This window comes from Neoarius graeffei, chromosome 27, assembly GCF_027579695.1.
Source record: "Neoarius graeffei isolate fNeoGra1 chromosome 27, fNeoGra1.pri, whole genome shotgun sequence".
Taxonomy (NCBI): Eukaryota; Metazoa; Chordata; class Actinopteri; order Siluriformes; family Ariidae; genus Neoarius; species Neoarius graeffei.
The window spans coordinates 28,132,020-28,154,684 of NC_083595.1; the positions used below are offsets into that span (position 1 = coordinate 28,132,020).

At 43.7% G+C, this 22,665-nt stretch overlaps 1 protein-coding gene across 4 annotated transcripts in view; it reads left to right on the plus strand.

Annotated features, from left to right (window-relative positions):
- The window catches only part of acsf3 (acyl-CoA synthetase family member 3), a 204,578-nt gene that overhangs the window by 19,377 nt on the left and 162,536 nt on the right, over nucleotides 1–22,665 (plus strand). For all 4 annotated transcript variants that reach the window (XM_060911945.1, XM_060911944.1, XM_060911946.1 and 1 more), the window contains one exon: nucleotides 22,279–22,433. In XM_060911945.1, coding sequence (XP_060767928.1) covers nucleotides 22,279–22,433 — 155 coding nt within the window. The remainder of the gene's footprint in view (nucleotides 1–22,278; nucleotides 22,434–22,665) is intronic.

Below are 22,665 nucleotides of genomic sequence, written 5' to 3' on the forward strand. Positions count from 1 at the left end.
ACCGTGTCAGTGGATACTGAACTGCCAGCGGAATACCCAGACGTGTATAATTACCTCATCAACTTTCCCTCGCTGTTCAGTGGTGAAGCACTGCGTGCTTATAAATCTCTGGACAGTTATCTTTACAGAAATTCAGGATTTGTCAGCGACTCAGATGTGGCATCTTGTAAACAAGAAAATAATCCTCATTAGATGGGTAAGTCACTTAAGTTTTGAGTATAGCACTGACCAGCCGATTATAGAATAGAATAAGGTAATTCCAGCTGTAATTCCAAATCGTCTGTCTTGTTTACCATGGATCTGGCGTTGGAGAGGTAGAGGCTTAGCAGTGGAGATTTGAGTGGCTGTTTTCTGAGCTTAGTCAACAGGCCGGCTCTGCAGCCTCGCTTTTGCTTCCGCTCCCGACACCGCCTCCTTCGCTTTGCTTCCGATAACAATCCACGGAGACCCCGCTGGTCTCACTATCTCGTCCGGAATGTTGTGCATGCGATGGAAATCGCTACAAACCATCATTTTCTGCTGGAAACCAATGTCCAGTAAGTCCATACGGTCGTAGTGGATATTGAAGTCCGGTACAGACGAACAACACGCAAAAATACACACAAAAAATATAAAAAACGTGCACAGGTAGGGAGAGCTTGTAGCCGCAGCCGTTGTAGTAGAATTGTATATAGTAGGGTTTTCCAGAAGAAAAGGTAGAAGTAAAAGCAGAAGTAGAAGGCGGAAGAATGGCGTTTGACCGACAAGATGGCGTCTGTCACAATCTGGATCGGCTGTGACGTCACATGCAAGTGCTCCATAGGACCACTTTAAGTTGTACGTGCCACAGAGCAGGGCTTTATGGAAGAACAGCCAGAAAAAAAGCCATTGCTTAAGAAAACACATTTAGAGTTTGTCCAACAGCATGTGGCAGACTCCCCAAACACATGGAAGAAGATTCTCTGGTCAAATGAGACTAAAATTGATCTTTTTGGCCATCATGGGAAATGCCATGTGTGGTGCAAACCCAGCACCCTGAGAACACCATTCGTACAGTGAAGCATGGTGGTGGCAGCATCATGCTGTGGGGATATTTTTCATCTGCAGGTACAGGATAGTTGGTCAAGACGGAAGGAAAGATGGATGGCACTAAATACAGGGCAATTCTGGAGGAAAACCTGTTTGAGTCAGTCAGAGGTTTGAGACTGGGATGAAGGTTCACATTCCAGCAGGACAATGACCCTAAACATACTGCTAAAGTTACACTGGAGTGGTTTAAAGGGAAACATTTAAATGTCTTGGAATGGCCTAGTCAAAGCCCAGACCTTAATCCAATTGAGAATCTGTGGCAAAACTTGAAGATTGCTGTACACCAGCGCAACCCATCTAACTTGAAGGAGTTGGAGCAATTTTATTTTGAGGAATGGGCAAAAATCCCAGTGGCTAGATGTGCTAAGCTAATGGAAACATACCCCAAGAGACTTACATCTGTAATTGCAGCAAAAGGTGGCTCTACAAAGTATTGACTTTGGGGGGGTGAATACCTATGCACACTCCAGATTTCTGTTTTTTCATTTTAATTATTGTCTTTGTCACAATAAAAAACAGTTTGCACCTTTAAAGTGGTAGGCATGTTGTGTAAATCAAATGGTGCTATCCCCCCCCCCCCCCAAAAAAAAAAAAAAAAAAAAAATCAATTTTAATTTCAGCTTGTAATGCGACAAAACAGGACAAACACAAAGGGGGATGAATACTTTTGCAAGACACTGTATAGGATAATACTTAAGGCCACTTGCATTGATTCTGTAGAAACAACTTACACTTGGGCTTGTGTGGTGGAGCGCCACATAAACAGATTAAAAATTATCAAGTTTTTTGTAAGATGACATTTATTTAACTTTTGTGGAAGGAGTCTCCACTATCCGCTCAGAGGTAAACCCGTGCCTTTAAGTTCTTAAGGATGGAGCACTTTATGGTTTCTCAGTCACATGAGAAGTTGTTCTGGCTTATTAAGTTCAAGAGAGGGGGAAAAAAGTAGCTGGCGAGGGAACATCTGTTTAAAGCTACTATAAGTCCTAACAGGGACTAAGCTGTTTTATGGATGTTGCACAACATGAAGTCTGACTACAAATCAGTAACACTACAATGTTTATCTTGAATAAATAAAAAGTGTTGGTGTAATCAAATTGCTGTGCTTCTGTATAAGAGGAATAAAATACCTTGGATATGCTTTTATTGGAAAATAACTTGAGGCAAGTAACAATAACTCTGCTTCACTTCAGTATCCTGTTGCTGATTATTTCCCCAATAACAGCTCACCCTGTGTTTTATTCCTGACATATATTATTTAGGGGAAATGAGAGACAGAGATGTTGTTTTGGGCATATGTGGTACGTCCCTGATGTGGGTGGAATACGGAAGCACGGCAGGCGGGAGATGGTGTTTACACACAGTTTTATTTTTCTGCTTTTTCTGCTTTCCAGCTTCACTACATGTGTCTATACACACACACACACACACACACACACACACACGTATATTCTGGTCGGAAGAGCTCCTCTCTCTCGTCGCTCTTTCCCTTCTTTTCTACCTTGTGTCTTCACTGCAAAACACACAACGTTAATTGACAACAGGTGTACTGACTTTGCCACTCACCTTCCCTGACACCGCCCTCCATTCACAAACCAATGCTTGGCCACGCCCCCACTGCCACATACCCCCCCACTGCCCGACTCAGGCTGGGGACCACCATGCGCCCCCAGCCTGTGGACCACCTCAAATTTAAACAGCTGGAGGGCGAGATACCAATGGATGATTCGCGCATTGGCATCCTTCATGTGGTGGAGCCACTGGAGTGGCATGTGGTCTGAACAGAGGGTGAAAGGGTACCCCAGCAGGTAGTATCGGAGGGTGAGGACCGCCCACTTGATGGCCAGGCACTCCTTCTCGATGGTGCTGTATTTACTTTCATGCATCGAGAGCTTGCGACTGATGTACAGCACCTGGCGTTCCTTAGCCTCCATCTTCTGGGACAGAACGGCCCCCAGCCCTCTGTCCGATGCGTCCATCTGTAAAATAAAAGGGAGAGAGAAGTCAGGGGAGTGTAAGAGTGGCCCCCCCCACACAGTGAAGCTTTTACCTTAGTGAAGGCCTGTTGGCACTGCTCTGTCCACTGGACCAGATCTGGTGCTCCCTTTTTAGTGAGATCAATCAGCGGGCTGGTGATGTCCGAATAATTAGGTATGAACCTGCGATAATAGCCAGCCAGCCCCAGGAGCTGTCTCACCCCCTTTTTGGTCTTGGGCCTTGGGCAGGCCGCAATCGCTGCTGTCTTGTTAATTTGGGGACGCACCTGCCCATAACCCAAGTGGAAACCCAGGTACCATACTTCGACCTGCCCAATGGCACACTTTTTTGGGTTAGCTGTGAGACCTGCATGCCTCAGCAACTCTAGGACGGCCCGAAGGTGTTCTAGGTGCCATGGCCAATCATTACTATATATGATGATCTCGTCAAAGTAGGCTGCTGCATAGGCGGTGTGGGGGCGGAGGATCTTGTCCATGAGCCGCTGGAAGGTGACGGGAGCCCCAAGTGACCCAAAAGGAAGCATGACAAATTGGTATAATCTGAACAGTGTGAAAAAGGCTGTTTTCTCTCAGGATAGAGGAGTCAAGGGGATCTGCCACTATCCCTTTGTCAAATCCAGTGTCGAAAAAAATCAAAGCACTCCACAGAGGTTGCCAGGTTGCAAAAGGAATTTTCCAACCTGGCAACCTCTGTGAGTTGGGACAGTGAGAGGTGGTCTTCACAGGGGACTGGAGTGCTTTGAGTAGTTCCTTTTTTTTTTTTTTTAACCTCCAGCCTCAGCTCCGCCTTCTCCAGAACTACCAACGCCAGTGCCACAGGGACCCCCTGGTTCCAATGTTTTAGCAGTTTGAGGTGTTATATTTGCAGTGCTCCTTCCCTATGCATTCGCCTCACCTCATAGTTGACGTCCCCAATTCACCATGTGACCTCAAAGGGCCCTTGCCACTTGGCGACTAATTTGGAGCTTGAAGTGGGCAATAATATGAGTACTTTATCTCCCGGGGTGAACTCTCTAAGGTGTGCGCCCCTGTTGTACAGCCAGGCTTGACGTTCTTGTGCCTACTGTAAATTCTCCTGAGTTAAGTGCCTAAGGGTGTGGAGCTTTGCGTGCAGGTCAAGAACATACTGAATTTCGTTTTTACTCTTTGAAGGTCCCTCCTCCCAATTTTCCCACAGCACATCCAAAATGCCATGCAGCTTTCGCTGATATAGCAATTCGAATGGGGAAAATCCCGTGTATGCTTGCGGGACCTTTCGTACTGCAAATAACAGGTGCTCGAGCCATTTATCCCAGTTACATGCATCTTCCCTTACAAACTTTCGAATTAAATTTTTAAGTGTTTGATTAAATTGTTCCATTCAGCGGGTGGTAAATGCTGGTGCGGATGGATTTAATCCCTAATGACCCATACAGCTTGTGAAGTGTTCGTGACATAAGCATAGTGCCTTGGTCAGTCAGGATTTCTTTTGGAATCCCGACTCGGGAGATAATGCGGAAGAGCACCTCCGAAATACTGCATGCTGAAATATTGCGGAGAGGCACTGCTTCCGGATATCGTGTTGCATAGTCCACCAGAATGAAAATAAAGTGATATTCTCGTGCTGACCGCTCTAATGGCCCGATGAGATCTATACCAATTCTTTCGAAGGGGGTCTTGATTAGAGGGAGAGGGCGCCAAGGCGCTTTTGGGGTGGCCGCTGGATTTACTAGTTGGCATTTGCGGCATGCCGCACACCACCAACAGACATCCCCGCAAATCCCTAGCCAATAGAACCGGACCATTATTTGGGCTAGTGTTTTATCCTGTCCTAAATGTCTAGCCATTGGATTAAAGTGAGCCGCATAGAATACAAGTTCCCTGTGGTTCTTTGGGATTAACAATTGGGTTAACTGTTCGCCGGTTTGAGTGTCCTGTGTCACTCAATACAGTCTATCCTTAATAGTTACAAAGTATGGGAAGGAGGGTGTCACATTTGGCTGGAGAGATTGACCATCGATTACTCTCACTTGGTCAAACGCATGACACAGAGTCTCGTCTCATAACTGCTCTAACGGGAAATCCTTGAGGGAATCCCTGAGAGAGGGAGGAGGGGCAAGCTGCTCCTTACTCCTTGTATTGCCCTGAGGTGGTGCTGACGTTGATGGCTCTGTGACAGCTTCCCCAGTCAATGTCACACTGGGATCCCCCCATGATGTATTATTGTAGGACCCACCCCCTACTATATGCTCGATTAAGTCTCTGAACCCCGGCCAATCAGTCCCCAAAATCAGTGGGTGGGTGAGATGCGGGTTAACTGCCGCCTTTACGCTATGCTTTTCTCCCCGAAATAGAATGTGGACAGACACTAATGGATAATTGTGAACATCCCCGTGCACACACAGAACCTTCACCACTTGTGCTTTCCCCATTGCCTTGCGTTGCACCAGGCTTTGGTGGATTGAGGTCTGATTGCAGCCGGAATCCACCAACGCATGATACGTATCCCCTTGAACACTCACCGGTATACGATATGCTCTGGCCTGATCGAGGGCGGTCTCTGGCGTGTTGGGGATCTGGACCACAGGTCCCACCTCCGTCTTGGAACACTGACCCTGGAGATGCCTGGGCTCCCCGCAGCGCCAGCATACCAGCATAGGCTTCACCTCTGCACCAGTGTTATGGGTGTCACTCACCTGGGGGAGAGAAGACAGACACAGAAGGGACAGATGGGAGGACACCACGGGTGCAGCGGGATGGTTGGGGGGGAGCCAGCCCCCGCCTCTGCGGTGGGGGAATGGGGTGGGGATTGGAAGAGGAAAGGGGGGGGAGAGAAGGAGAGAGAAGAGGCGGCATGTCCGCCTGCCGCCCGAACCTCTGCCAGATGGTCCTCCAACAGCTCAATGGCTTGATCCAGTGATGCTGGGTGGTGGCACTGGACCCACTCCACTGGTCCTTAGTCGTCCAATAAACTGCTCCAGTGTCACCAGTTCGATGATCCACTCAGCATCACGGTCGTCTGCTCTCAGCCACTGCTGGCAGGCGTCTCGGAGTTGTTGACCGAACGCAAATGGCTGGCTGACCTCCTCCAATGTCAGCATCTGGAAGTGGTGGCGATGTTGTTCTGGGGAGCGGCCAACATGCTGCAGGATGGCTCACTTCAGGTCGGTGTAGACGAGCCGGCTGTTGGCGGTGAGCTGTTGCGCGGTGAGCTGCGCCTCTCCAGTCAGTAATGGTAGTAGGTGCGCTGCTTCACTGACTTTGCCACTCACCTTCCCTGACGTCGCCCTCCATTCACAAACTGACGCTTGGCCATGCCCACACTGCCACAGCATCTCTGTAGATGAGCTTCGAGATTAGCAGGTAGCTGGTTAGCAGGTTAGTTAAGTTAGTAGTTAAGTGTCACTATTTTGTCATGTGTCCCAGTCTACTTGAAGAGGTGTTTGGCTTGATAGCTCATTTTGTGTACATTCCTGCAAACCAGTAGAATATTCTAGAAGGATTTCTTAGATTAAATTAAATGTTTAATAAATGCGTTATGTTGGTTGTTGGCAAACTAAATTAATAGAAAATGTTTTTTTTTTTTTTTTACTAATTTTAGCTCTCGTACCCTTTTTCTTTTTTCCCCCTCATTTCATGCTCTGTTCTCAGTCTGGTGTGTTAGGGAAAAAAATTCTTTACTGTAGTTTTAACAGCTGTAATATGCACTCACTGACCATTTTAATAGGAACTTGTTCTTGATTCTAAGATCCCTGTTCTTGGCTGCAGGAGTGGAACCCAGTGTGGTCTTCTGCTGTTGCATGCTGCGATGCTTTTCCACGGTTGTGAAGAGTTGCTATATCCTCCCTGGCAGCTCGCACCAATCTAGCCATTTTCCTCTGACCTCTCTTATCAACAAGGCGTTTGTTTCCACCCACAGAACTGTCGCTTACTCAATGTTTTTTGTTTCTCGCATCATTCTGTGTAAACTCTTGAGACTGTTGTGTGTGAAAACCCCAGGAGATCAGCAGTTTCTGAAATACTCAAACCAGTCCATCTGGCTCAAACCAACACCCATGCTATAGTAAAAGTCACACTTTGAGATCACAGTTTTTCTCATTCTGATGTTTGAAGTGAGCATTAATTAACTGAAGTTTCTTGATTTGTATCTGCATGATTTTATGCATTATATTGCTGTCAAGGAATCGGCTGATTAGATAAGTGCATAAAACAGCAGGTGGGTGGGTGTTCCTAATAAAGTGGCTGGTGAGTATGTACTTATAAAATGCCTCTACTTTGTTTCTTTCATCCCCCGCATTCATTTATTGTTCTTTCTGTGTGATGATGAAGCACCTCGGGTGTGTGTGTGTGTGTGTGTGTGTGATCTCTAAGGGCTCCACAGGGCCGTGCTCTTGACCGAGTGTGTTGTGTGTGTCTTCTAAAAGAGGTGCTGATGGTGGTGTGTGTGTGTTCAGCTTTATCGGGAAGTTGTCACAGGACCACGCTAATTGTAGCTGTAGGCATCAGTGGCAGCAGCCAGGAGCTGACAGTGTGTGTGTGTGTGTGCGCGTGTGTGTGTGCCCGCGCGCAAGAGAATGAGACCAGACTGTCACACCAAAGCGTTGGAGTGCGTGTGATGGATTGCCTCGCGCGGCTTTGTATCCGAGTGCGGCAGACTCACTAGCGGATCAATCGATGCGCTGACGTTGAAGGATGATCCAGCGGCTTGGGAAGAGGAAGAGGTTTAAAGGTCCTGCAGATTTTAATAGGAGTCAAGGTGCTGCGTGACAGCGAAGGGTGGAGAGGACACTGTCAAAACAACAGCAGCACCTTCATGCCAAGAAGTCGACATTCTCCTTCCTGACATGACCTTGTGTGCCAAAGACAATGAAGTTTCTGTTTTCTAAAAACATCGCTGCTTTTCTCCCTCCTTTTTTGTTCTCTCGCTTTATTATTTACAACATGAGGCTTCAGAAATTTTTAATGAAGCAGAAAAATCGATACGTGCAGCGCTTTTGTTTTTCTGAGCTGTTTGACTGATTAGGATGCAATTTTGCTTCCTGCTCAAGTGGAAAATACACAGAGATTTAGGGATGAATGGGTTTGTTTTTTCCTCTCAGTAAAGCGATGTGTAGTCAGAAAGGAGGAGTTTTATCAGATCTGTATGTTAACCATATTACATTTGCATGCTGGATTTAAATGAATTTATTATGTAATTTTATTAAAATACTACTTTATCAATGGAACAGAAGATGGTCAAAGCCTGTGCAATTTGTGAAAAATAAAATATTAACATTTATTATACATACACTTTTTTTCCCATGGAATAAAAACACGTATTCTATTCCTTTCTAGTGGGTTTATTGATAGCATGCAATACTGTTATTATATCGCTTATCCTCCATGTATTACGCCAGTCTCCCCAATGGAGAATGAGCATGCAATATTGGTATAATATCGCACGTTTTCAAGACATGATGTCACACGTCAGAGCTCATGCGAAGATCCAATGACAAAACGTTTCTGCTGCGCATGCACACAATCGTTTCTTTGTCAGCCAGGAAAGAGAGAAGACGAGGCTAATCCAGTGCTAGGATTAAGCACTAAATAAATAAATTGAAACTGAAGATGTGCTGAACTTCCGAAAGGCTACCAAAACTTCATTATATATTCTTCACGCATATTCACAAGAGAAAAACATACCAACGGACGTCAAAAAACTGGAAAAGAGACATGTCGGAGATGTAAAAGTTCCACATTAGCGAGTGACTGTGACAGTTTGTAAACAAACATGGCCGTGAGGTTTGCTTCATTAAAAGTGGAAGATTTTGAGAGAATTTTGTCTGCCAGGTCGCGCCGTTGTGTGTAGCTGTTGATGCCTATTTTAAAAGTAACTAAGTAAATTACACAGGGATAATAATAATAATAATATTCGGCTTGACTGCACTAGCACTGGCCTTGGCTAACGCTACACCTGCTGGAAGGTAACTGCACTGCCATGCTAACAGCACCGAGTTGCGGGTAAGCTAGTGTTGGCCTTCGAGAATGCTGATATGAAGTGTATGTATTATAATAATAATATTGGCTGGCTTTTTTGTGGTCTATCAGATATATTCCATTCAGCTCGTCTTCGACTCGTTCAGTATCATGCTAGCTGAATGGAATATATCTGACAGACCATTCAAAGCCAGCCAGTAGTATTTAAATATGTCACTGAAAATAAGGTGCTAAGAGCACGGTGTCACAGGTTTAAGGAAAAGTGCAAAGCTTGCGAACACAGCTGTAAATACAGAAATAAACGCTTTTCTAAGATGAATATGATGGATTTAGTCATTCTGTTGATGAAATTCTGCAGCGTTCATGACAGTAATATTTTTTTTGTGTGTGTGTGTATTGAATATATCTGTTGTGTATTCAGAAATCTCTGCTTATCGGGTTTAATGTGGAATTTGAACTGACACATTGGATCTCGCAGGATTACTGCAGTGTTTTTCAAAATGGTCTCTATTTGCTGCATCTGTTGTGTGTGTGTGTGTGTGTGTGTGTGTGTGTGTGTGTGTGAGATTACCACAAACAAGTATATAAAATTCTTTGTCCTCAAAAAAAAAAAGTGGTTCAGATTCAGTTGCAGCTGTTACACTAACAATAAAGGTAAAGGAAATTCTGCTTACTTGTTTTTATTTCCCCCTTATAGTTTGGATATATCCATGTGCCGTCAGCCTGAAGCTCGGGTACTTCCCTGTCTATGTGACAATTTTGACACTCTATTAAAATAAATCAGGTCTGTCTCTTTCAGATACCCGTCTGCCATATTGCCCCATTTTCCAGTCCACACTATATTTACATATTTCTCCTGATATACACTCACCGGCCACTTTAATAGGAACTTGTTCTTGATTCTAAGATTCCTGTTCTTGGCTGCAGGAGTGGAACCCAGTGTGCTCTTCTGCTGTTGCAGGCTGAGATGCTTTTCTGCTCACCATGGCTGTAAAGAGTTGCTATGAGTTGCTATATCCTTCCTGGCAGCTCGAACCAATCTGGCCATTTTCCTCTGACCTCTCTCATCAACAAGGTGTTTGTTTCCACCCACAGGACTGTCACTCACTCAGTGTTTTTTTTGTTTGTTTTTTCCCACACCATTCTGTGTAAACTCTCGAGACTGTTGTGTGTGAAAACCCCAGGAGATCAGCAGTTTCTGAAATACTCAAACCAGTTCATCTGGCTCAAACCAACACCTAGGCCTGTCGCGATATTCGATATACCGACTTATCATATGGTAAATGAAAATGAACTTGGTATTTTTTTTACCGCAAGTTTGCCATTTACGAGCTGGACATCTACATAGGGAAGTCGCCAAAGTATTAGTTTGACCCATTGACTGAATGAAACACCACGCCGTTTTCTCTCGTCTCACGCGGCTCTCTGTCAGAGGCGGGGTCTCCCAGCATGCAACAGTTATCCAGCCAGGGTATCCACTGAATGGAGAAAAGACAACAACATATTGCTCCGTTGTACAGACCATAGGCGTAGAATTGGGTATGGACGCATCCCTACCAATATTTCTGATTGACGAAAAAAAAATCACACTCCGTGCGCGGTACACAAACGGTTACTGTAGGTTTCCACTGGGCGAAACACCACTCGAAATTTGCTCATGAATATTCGCTCTGGGGGCGTGGTCGCGAAAACAGCAAGCATGTTTGGCTACCATGTCAATTAGCAAGTGCGGTTGCAGTGCAGTGACCGGCTGCTAGCTAGCAAGCTAGCAAACTGTCCTTTAGAAATGTAACATTAGATTAGCTCGTAAAATGAATCAGTTAACAGCAGTTCGTATTCAGTGTGTAAAAATGACAATGACAACATACAAATATGACTGTTTTCTAAGTTTGTGTGGCATGTAAATTACAATCCGACTCGATACTGACAATGACTGGTGTTCATTAAGGTCACAAAGACATTATTAAATCATATCAAATTGTGCTAATGTTGGCTAATATTGCACCGAGTCTTGCCTGCAAACTTTAGCAGCCCGCTAACCCTTAATTTGAAGTGCTTCACTTAAGACCTGCAGAGCCCTGACCAAGTTCGTGTAACATGACACATGTAAACAACAACCCGATGGTGATGTGGACATTGTTCGTGTCCCAGACACCATTTAGTCAAATCAAACATTTTCACGTAATAAGCGTAACAGCCTCCGCCTTCTTGATCAGAAATTTTTGGTTACTTCCGCCTCTCTTTTGAAAACGTCACATACCAAGTACATACATATGCTGAACTGATGGGTTTTCGAGGGGGTTCATCTGAAAGCAGTAGGCTAAAAACTTTTCTCTGTAGAACCCTGTCCCTCCTTCCTCTCCGGGCTCAGGAAGACAACAGAAGGGCAATAATATAACAACCACCAATCAGAATTCAAATACATTCTGTTGCCAAGTAAAATTGTAACCTTTCAACGTGTCAAAAAAGTTCTACAGCCCTCGTCCTGTTTTACCGTTAGATCAATCACGTATCAGCTTAAACTAGCATTCTAAAACTAGATAAATTGCATATTCTGGACCAATTTCGTTTTTTTTTTATATGAAAGTATGTCCCTTTACAGACTCATCCAGAAGGATAATTTTGCACAAGGCCATCTGTCTACAGCAGAAAAAAATAAAACAACAAAACGCGTCTGGAAAAATCCCAAGGGAGTCTGGAGCCAGATTCGTGACGTCATCTGCAGAAGCACCAGCAGGCTGCGAGAGCTTGCACAGTTTCAGTGCACAGCCTGTGTAGACCAAGCGCTCCCATTTCTCTCTCTTTTGGGAAACGATGAGTACTAATCCCATCAAGATTGGTGTTGCTACACCCTCCTACAATACATCTGTTAACCATTTTAATAATTACATGATAACGTATGGGCAGCACGGTGGTGTAGTGGTTTGCACTGTCGCCTCACAGCAAGAAGGTCCGGGTTCGAGCCCCGTGGTCGGCGAGGGCCTTTCTGTGCGGAGTTTGCATGTTCTCCCCGTGTCCGCGTGGGTTTCCTCCGGTTTCCCCCACAGTCCAAAGACGTGCAGGTTAGGTTAACTGGTGACTCTAAATTGACCGTAGGTGTGAATGTGAGTGTGAATGGTTGTCTGTGTCTATGTGTCAGCCCTGTGATGACCTGGTGACTTGTCCAGTGTGTACCCCGCCTTTCGCCCGTAGTCAGCTGGGATAGGCTCCAGCTTGCCTGCGACCCTGTAGAACAGGATAAAGCGGCTAGAGATAACGAGATGAGACGTGATAACGTTGAAGAAATTTGCAGAAAACCACCAGGTCGTTTTCTCATAAACAAACCAGCGCTGACGTCGGATTCAGAGGGAGGCGTCCCACACGCGACGTCACGAAAATCAATGTTTGCCGGGAGATCCAAATGCAAAGTTTTTTCAGAGGCGGACCAATTCGCCTCAAATGGCTTGATTTCAACTGAATTTTTCTGGTATTGTGCAAAATGTGACAGATATTTGACCAAAGTTTAATATAAAATAGGAGAATTACATTGATCTTGCTCCTGAATTTACCCGTGATATGCACTTTAAAGATCACACAGAAGATAGCCTACTCCCCCTGCCAGCCTAATGGAACTCAGTGTTTAAGGCTCCGGATGTGTTTTACTTCCATTTATGGGAAAGGAACATACTCCCTCCCGACAGTCAATGCATTATTCGCTTGTAAAACACATTTGCAAATTGGTAGAATGAGTTAATCATCGGTGGCACGGTGGTGTAGTGGTTAGCGCTGTCGCCTCACAGCAAGAAGGTCCGGGTTCGAGCCCCGTGGCCTTTCTGTGTGGAGTTTGCATGTTCTCCCCGTGTCCGCATGGGTTTCCTCCGGGTGCTCCGGTTTCCCCCACAGTCCAAAGACATGCAGGTTAGGTTAACTGGTGACTCTAAATTGACCATAGGTGTGAATGTGAGTGTGAATGGTTGTCTGTGTCTATGTGTCAGCCCTGTGATGACCTGGCGACTTGTCCAGGGTGTACCCCGCCTTTCGCCCGTAGTCAGCTGGGATAGGCTCCAGCTTGCCTGCGACCCTGTAGAACAGGATAAAGCGGCTAGAGATAATGAGATGAGATGAGATGAATTACTACAGTTCTGAACTTCAAATTTTAAAAGTCTGGTCTTTGGAGAGATGATGGATCTCTTTTGGTGGAACTCAATGGAGAAAAATATTGTGACCCTTTAATGTTGACCTGAAGTTGGCGCCACTGGGGGTTGGCATTGGGGTTTTTGTCCCCACCAATGTGAATACCAAGCCTACGCCCTTGCCTACATGTTATCTCGTTCTAAGTATTGTTACTTTTATCCAAATGACAGCTGGCAATACGTTGTTACTTTGCGCTTTTTGTTTATCTGGGTACTAATCTTTGAGAAACTGGATTGGCAGAATGTTGCCTGTGAAGAAAAGATCGTCTTTTTATTACCCTGTGCCAAGTTAATATTTACTTAAGTGCAATTTTTAAGAGCCATAGATTGTACTTTATTTATTGTTTTTGTTGTGAGTGGTTTTGTTTGATTGTTGTTTTATTTCTTTAGGTTATTTATATTTATATATATATATATATATATATATATATATATATATATATATATATATATATATATTTTTTTACGTTCCACTGTTGAATTGAATAAGTTGACTTAATGAAAGTTTACTGTTCTTTGAAAGGGTGTATTTGCATGATCATTATTATTTTACTAGTGGCATAAAATTGTCTTGAAAAGACGTCCACAATAATATCGTTTATCGCAATAATTTCTGAGACAATATATCGTCCAACAGAATTTGTTATCGTGACAGGCCTACCAACACCCATACCACAGTGAAAGAAAGTCACACTTTGAGATCACAGTTTTTCCCATCCTGATGTTTGAAACGTTGTGAACTCGATGATTGATTAGCTTGAAGCTCCTGATTTGTATCTGCATGATTTTATGAATTGTGCTGCTGATTAGAGAACTGCATCAAACAGTAGGTGGATAGGTGTTCCTAATAAGGTGACCAGTGAGTGTATGTGCAAAAGTTTTCAGCACATACCAAAAAAAAAAAAGCTGTCAAGCAAAGATGCCTTCAGAAAGAATGAGATTACATGTTTGTACATTACTAAAGTGCAGTAAACAATAATAAATGAAAGAGAATCAATATTTGGTGTGAGACGAGCCTTTGCTTTAATGAAAAAAAAAATAGTCTCAGGTCCAGAGAGTGCAGTTTTATGCGGAAATTAGCTGTAGGTTTTACTGAGCATCTTACAGAACCAGCCCCAGTTCTTCTGGACGCTTTGACCGTCACACTCGCGTCTTCATTTTGCACCAAAACCCAGCAGACTTCGTTATGTTTTCTTTTATAATCTGAAAAGTGCTCTCTTGCGTAATATCCTGCTTTCTTTCCTGACATACAAACGTTTTTCTGGAATATTTAATTCTGTGCTGGAACTCTGAAGTGTTTTTATACTGACTCCATAATCCAGAAGTCATAAAATAAAAATCAATAACAAAGTTTGTACTAAAAAATAAGGTGCCTCAGACTTTTACGCAGTACTGTATGTCTACTTTTTTTAATCATTTTGTTCGTTCCCTTTATTATTCCCGACTGTAGCACTCATGAGATGGAAACTAAAAATCTCTCTGTATAAGGAAGCTTAAAGTTCTGACGTTGAACCTTGAATTAATGAAAGCATTCTACAAAAACATGATTGTTTGTTGACGGAATTCAACAACTGCCCTTGGAATTAAATCATGCATAAATTTAACATAAACAGACTTATGGTTTGTTTTTTTGGTACAAGCGAGCATACTGAAATTCTTGTTTATGGTAATCAATCTCTAGTAGTGGTAGGTTGTGGAAAAAAATCAAACAAACAAACATTGGAGTATTCCTTTAAGACCTAACACATTTCTGCTTGAATAACTTTACAACTGTTTGAGTTTGAGATCAAAACGCTGCGGGTTCCACGGTGAAACTGGAGAAGCGGAGTTTTCTGATTGCGAAGACAGATAGGCTTGTGGAGGAACACCGGAGTACTGATTTAAAGGGAAAGACTGATGTATGGCATTCTATCGGAGTGGCTTTTTAATGTTTGAAGGTGAATCAGTGGTGAAGTTTGCTGTGTCTCGACTACAGATGTGTCAGTAATATATAGATATTTAGGCAGTGTCTAAAACCAGAGATCCTGATGAGTGTATGAGCAAAATATTTGCGAGGGCACAAAATCAACCTCAATAGAATAATAATATAGCATATGAACTATCAGATTGTGTAGTGTCTTGCATTTCACATCAATAAATTACTGCATTTTCTTTCTTGTGACAGTGAGACCAATAATGAGATATGCATCACAGTTACAAAGACATATTTATTCCTTTCTTTGACACCACATGCCATGCCTTTTTTTTTTAATTGTGACACAAACAATAAATAAGATGAAAAAAAAAAACAGAAATCTGTGTGTGCATAGGTATTCACCCTCCAAAGTCAATACTTTGTAGAGCCACCTTTTGCTGCAATTATAGCTACAAGTCTCTTGGGGTATGTCTCTATTAGCTTAGGGCATCTAGCCACTGGGATTTTTGCCCATTCCTCAAAGCAAAACTGCTCCAACTCCTTCAAGTTCGATGGGTTGCGTTGGTGTACAGCAGTCTTCAAGTTATGCCACAGATTCTCAATTGGATTGAGGTCCGGGCTTTGACTAGGCCATTCCAAGACATTTAAATGTTTCCTTTTAAACCACTCCAGTGTAGCTTTAGCAGTATGTTTAGAGTCATTGTTCTGTTGGAACATGAACCTTTGTCCCAGTCTCAAACCTCTGGCTGACTCAAACAAGTTTTCCTCCAGAATTGCCCTGTATTTAGTGCCATCCATCTTTCCTTCAGTCCTGTCCCTGCAGATGAAAAACATCCCCACAGCATGATGCTGCCACCACCATGCTTCACTGTAGGAATGGTGTTCTCAGGGTGTTGGGTTTGTGTCACACGTGGCATTTTCCATGATGGCCAAAAAGATCAATTTTACTCTCATTTGACCAGAGAATCTTCTTCCATGTGTTTAGGGAGTCTGCCACATGCTGTTGGGCAAACTCCAAATGGGTTTTCTTAAGCAATGGCTTTTTTCTGGCCACTCTTCCGTAAAGTCCCGCTCTGTGGAGTGTACGGATTAAAGTGGTCCTATGGACAGATACTCCCATCTCCACTGTGGATCTTTGCAGCTCCTTCAGTGTTATCTTTGGTGTCTTTGTTGCATCTCTGATTAATGCCCTCCTTACCCGGTCTGTGAGTTTTGGTGGGTGGTCTTCTCTTGTCAGGTATGTAGTGGTGCCATGTTCTTTCCATTTTGCTATAATGGATTTAATGGTGCTCCCTGGGACATTCAAAGTTTGGGATATTTTTTATAACCCAGCCCGGATCTATACTTCACAACTTTGTCTCTGACCTGTTTGGAGGCTCCTTGGTTTTCCTGTTGCTTGCTTAGCAGTGTTGCAGAGTCAGGGTCCTTCCAGAACAGGTTGATTTATACAGATATCATGTGACACTTTGATTGGACACAGGTGGGTCTTAATCAACTAATTATGTGACTTATGAAGTGAATTGGTTGGACCAGCTCTTATTTAGGGGATTCATACGAAAGGGGGTGAATATCTATGCACACTCCAGATTTCTGTTTTTTCATCTTAATTATTGTTTGTGTCACAATAAAACAACAATGTGCACCTTTAAAGTGGTAGGCATGTTGTGTAAATCAAACGGTGCTAACCCTCCAAAAATCCATTTTAATTCCAGCTTGTAATGCGACAAAACAGGATGAATACTTTTGCAAAATGTGATACTGTAGTAAAATGATCCCACATTATTTTTTTTATAAAGCAAATTAAAAATAAGCACATGGATTAAAAAAAAACATCTTTCTTATGTTAATAAAGATACACATTTCGGTGTCCAGTGGTCAAGTGTTTATGAGATACGTTGCCCTGCACTTACGCTCAGGTTCCCTGTGGTGGTACACGTACGTCATTGGTACGTACGGATGCTGCACGGTCTCAAAAGCCATCAGAAATCGGGTCGATGCATTCCTATATTCTCTTCAGTATGGAGCTCCGCTATTAAACTCGCAGTCGTTCATTTCGTCACTTTTTGTAACCATCCACTATGTTGTTAACTTTAATGGTGTAATTACACAATGAACAGAATTATGGCAGTGCTTTTTCTGTGAAGGACACATCATACACCTTCAGATTTGTCCTCAGATGATGGCCATGTTGAATATTGATGTACATCATAAACTTAGTATAATCCCGTGTCTGGTCACTACTTTTGAAGGAAGTTTCAAGGGTTATGGAGATTTCGCATGGACGTGTTTATGTTAATGAATAATGTGGACAATCAGGCAGTCTCTTAACCCTGAGAAATGGATGGAGAGAGACAAGGATGAGGTGAGATGAGAGGAGAGAAGTTGGGAATCAGTTACAGCTAATAAAAGTGTGCAGGAGGGAGGGAGTGTGTGTGGGGGGGGCAGACAGAGAGACTGATAAGAGAGCGGAGGCAGTGAAGCAGGAAATAATGAAATGGAGAGAGTGAGGAGGAGGGAAGGCTGGAAGAAAGCAGCCTCCTTGGGGGGGTTGGGGGAGATGGAGGAGGAGAATCTGTCGTTCACCTTCAATTAATTCACACTTTTCTCCCACAGCGGTGTGGAGGTGCAGCCAGCCGTGCAGCTTCGCTCTGCGAAAGTGTGTGTGTGTGTGAGAGAGAGAGTGAGTGAGAAAGAGAACAAAGTCTACATACAAATGCAGATCGTATTTGGTGTCCAAATGTTAATTGTCACTGGAGCCTGTGCGTATTTTGTTGAATTTATACCTGCGTGCATATTACCAGTTGTCCATCACTTATGTTCTAAAATTTCATGATTATTATCAGTTAAATGAGATTGTTATACCAACACCTCACCTCTTCATTCACTTCCTCCATCCTAACGGGATGGCGATGATCACATCAGAGAAATATCATGTGATCAGCTTTGTGCCTTTTTGTCTGTATCGTACGATGTCACTTGGCATGTTGATGCGGTTACCTTTTTTGTGAGATATTTACTGGAAAAATGTTTATTATTAAATATATTTATAGGGTGGCACGGTGGTTAATGCTGTCGCCTCACAGCTAGAAGGTTCTGGGTTTGAGCCCAACAGCCGACGTGGGCCTTTGTGTGTGGAGTTTGCATGTTCTCCCCGTGACCGTGTGGGTTTCCTCCGGGTGCTCCGGTTTCCCCCACAGTCCAAAGACATGCAGGTTTGGATAATTGGTGGCTCTAAATTGACCGTGAGTATGAATTGTTGTTTGTCTCTATGTGTCAGCCCTGCGATGATCTGGCGAACTGTCCAGGCTGTACCCCACCTCTCACCCATAGTCAGCTGGGATAGGCTCCAACTTGCCCATGACCCTGCACAGGATAAGCGGTTACGGATAATGGATGGATGGATATATTTATAAATGAACATGACCCTCTATCTTGACTCTAATGCATACGTTACTGTGCATAAGCTACATTTTTTTTAAAAAATGTACACGTGCCAGATATTTTTATTCTGATACAAAGTATTACAGAAGAAAAGCAGACATTTGTTGGTTGCATTGGTATTCACCACCACCACTACCCCCTCCCCCTCCCTGGGTCAAGACAGTACTTGGTCCGACCACCTCTGGCTACAGTTACATCTGCAGTTCAAAAGTCTTCTGGGGATTATCTCTCTATCAGATATAAAAATCTGGCCCCTGATAGTTTTTGCCAATTCTTCTTGGCAATAGCTCAAGCTCTGTCAGGTTGGATTGAGAGACTTTTGCTGAACCGTCATTTACAATTTGTCTCCATCTGTCTCGCCCTCAACTTTGACCAGTTTCCCAGTTCCTGATGCAAAGCATCATTAATAATACGATGCTACCACCACCATGCTTCACTGTCAGGCTGGTGTTCTCATGGTACTGAGCAGCTTTGAGTTTCTACCAAATGTAGTGCTTTTGTGCAAAACTCAGCAAGTTCATTTTTGGTCTTGCCAGACCAGAGAACCTTCTCATCTCATCTCATTATCTGTAGCCACTTTATCCTGTTCTACAGGGTCGCAGGCAAGCTGGAGCCTATCCCAGCTGACTGTGGGCGAAAGGCGGGGTACACCCTGGACAAGTCGCCAGGTCATCACAGGGCTGACACATAGACACAGACAACCATTCACACTCACATTCACACCTACGGTCAATTTAGAGTCACCAGTTAACCTAACCTGCATGTCTTTGGACTGTGGGGGAAACCGGAGCACCCGGAGGAAACCCATGCGGACACGGGGAGAACATGCAAACTCCGCACAGAAAGGCCCTCGCCGGCCACGGGGCTCAAACCTGGACCTTCTTGCTGTGAGGCAACAGCGCTAACCACTACACCACCATGCTGCCCCCAGAGAACCTTTTCCCACATATTAGCTGAGATTCCAACATGGGATTTCATCGGACTTCAACAATCAGTGCGTTTACATGCACATAGAGAGAATCGAATTTCTGCCGTTGCTCGACTGAAATCGAAGTTCAAAATGCCATGTATACACCTTAATTCGGCTGAAATTGAACCGAACTTGATTTCTCGGAATCGAGCTACACGACCTAGATTATGCGATTTCTGCCGAGCTACTTGGTGCATGTATACCCTATCGAGCTAGTAGTCGAGCTACTTACTGCCCCTTCCGGAAGTGACGAGTGACGAGACCACAAGCGGGAAACACAACAGCCTCGGTCGGCATGACAACAGTAGTAGCGAGCAGCAGAAGAGGTCAGGAGGAACAAACGAAGAAGAGAAAATGGCGATGTAGAGCTCTCTGAAGTGTGGGTGGAGCACAGAGGACGGCAGGACAAAGCTTCTGGTACTAATAGGCTTTTTATTGTCAGACTTTTCAGTTTAACAGCCTACTTTTATTCTTGAGAGAAACACACACACACACGCTGTGTTCTAGTCCCGGGATGAGCTCTCCCCTCTGCGCTCCCTCTGCCTCCTTAAATAGGGCGTGGTTACTGGGAAGACACACAAACACAGGTTAATTACCGTCAGGTGTAGTGATTCTGCCACTCACCTTCCCTGGCTCCGCCCTCCTGTCACAGACCGGCGCTTGACCACGCCCCCACTGCCACAGGCAAGCAGAAACGTGCACTTCTGGAGCAATGAGGAGACAGAGTTCATGCTCATTCAGCTTAAGGAGTTGAATATATTAAAATTCATGGATGGGAGAAAAACGCGCAATGGAGAACACAGAACTGATAACTTTGTTTACACTCTTGAATAGCTCTTCTTCATGACGACAACCGGAAGTGTACCAACACGATGGGGTGTGTAGCGCCACCTGTGGCTCGGGTGCACAATGCACCTCACACAATAGCCCGATTTCATTGTGTGCATGTACGATTGGATTTCTCTGGCACCCCTGCTGGGACCTTCAGCTCGATTACTGACAGCAGCTCGATTTGGATGTGCATGTAAACGTAGTCACTGGCTTTCTTCTTGCCAGTCTTTCATAAAACCCAGCTTTGTGGAGTATCCAGGCTATGGCTGTCTTATCAACAGCTTCTCCCATCTGAGTTTGTGCATCCTCCCATAAGAGCTACCTTGGTTGCTTCTCTTATTAATCCTCTCTTTACCCAGGCACTGACTTTTGGTGGACTGACTTTTTCCTCCTCTAGGCAGGAGTCACAGTTGTGCCATATTCTTTGATTTTTTTAGTAAAGGATTTAATGGTATTTCGCAGGATGTTCAGCATGTGGTATGTAAAGTACCAGTCACACTTTCTAATTCAGTGTTTTTTCTTTATTTTTATGAATTAAAAGACGCTTCTTCATGTCTTAAAGTAATGATGGATGTCTTTTCTCTTTACTTAGTTGAGCGCTTCTTGACATAATATGGATTACTGCAGTTGTGGAGTCAGGCTATTTACTGTATTTTTATTATTTCCTATTTACTGTTTGATCTCAAACCAGTGTTGTAGTCGAGTCACTAAACCTCGAGTCCGAGTCCAGTCTCGAGTCCCCAGTATTCAATCCAAGTCATTAAAGAAAATTTCGAGTCGAGTCCACTATTGATCCGAGTAGAGTCCGAGAGCAAGACTCCAATGGCACCATTTGACGGTGGCTGTTGCTGCCTTTATGTGAAACCATCTCTGCTACTGTGTTGGACTAACGTTACTACTCGACTGCTCCATTTTAGTTAATAGGCTACAGATAAAAAGCTTGTTCATCACTCAGCAAGCCCCGCCCACTATCAACAGAGCAATGAACACAGCGTGTCACTTCCTTCTCTGGGTGGAGTCTCGCCAAATGACGACTGAAGTTCGAGGTCGTCCCCGTCGTCTCCTTGATAGTTCTTCTACATATGGAACACATAGCAGGGCATTTTTTCCCCACTGCACAAGAAGTCTGAATAAGCAAAGCGGACAGTCCTCGGGGTGTTTCTCCAGGCATTTTAGCGCCATTAACGTTAGTTTGTTCCTGAACATGACGTATGAACAAGTGAATGTGCATTCTCTTGCACAAAATTAGTATAAAATTAATGTAGATATAAATATCTTATGCCAAATTATTATGGCATGTTACAAAAAAATAAAGAAAAAATCTGAGTCCTCATCTCAAATTTACGAGTCCGAATGCAGTTAATGCACAAGTCCGAGTCCAAGTCACAAGTCCTGGACTCGAGTACTACAAGCCTGTCTCAAACACATTAAAAAGGCAAGAAATTGCACCAATTAACTTTTGATGAGGCACCTGTTAACTGAAAAGCATTCCAGGTGACTACCTCATGAAGCTGGTTAAGATAATACCAATAGTGTACAAAGCGTCATCAAGGTAAATGCTGGATAATTTGGAGCATCTAAAATATGGTACATTGTTTTGTTTACCACATATCTGTTCAATGTGATATTTCATAGTTGTGATGTCTTCACTAGTGTTCTACAATATAGAAAATAGTCAAAATGCAGAAAAAGCTATGAATGGGTGGGGTGTACAAACTTTTGAGCGGTACGCCTATATATAGCTTATTAACAACTAACTTAGGAATTTGGGATGTTTTACAGCAATAATACTTTGGCAACTACAACTCTTCATTTCCATTTTTATTTGTAAATAATTTTGCAAACTATATTGATTTGTCCACCCACTTTAATATTATAAGCTATAGGAGGTAAATTCATGACGTATATTCCTCTCTCTCTCTCTCTCAGGTATGGGAGCTGTTGCTGAGTTCCCAGTCTCCAACGGTGACAGTGTTCATGGCTGTTCCCACCATTTACTCAAAACTGATCCAGCATTACGACCAGCACTTCACACATCCACATGTACAGGACTTCATCAGAGCTGTGTGTAAAGAGAAGATCCGGTAACGCCCAGTCTCCCAACATAAACACACACACACACACACACACACACACACACACATACACACACACACACACACACACACACTCCTGTCGGAGTTAATAGTGAGGATGTTCCCCCTTATACTGTCTGCTTGGGGAAAGCAAATCAATACACACATTGGTTTAGTGTATAAGTGGAGTTAATGTAGCAGGCATTTTATTTTACATCACATTTATACTAACTTCCCTTAA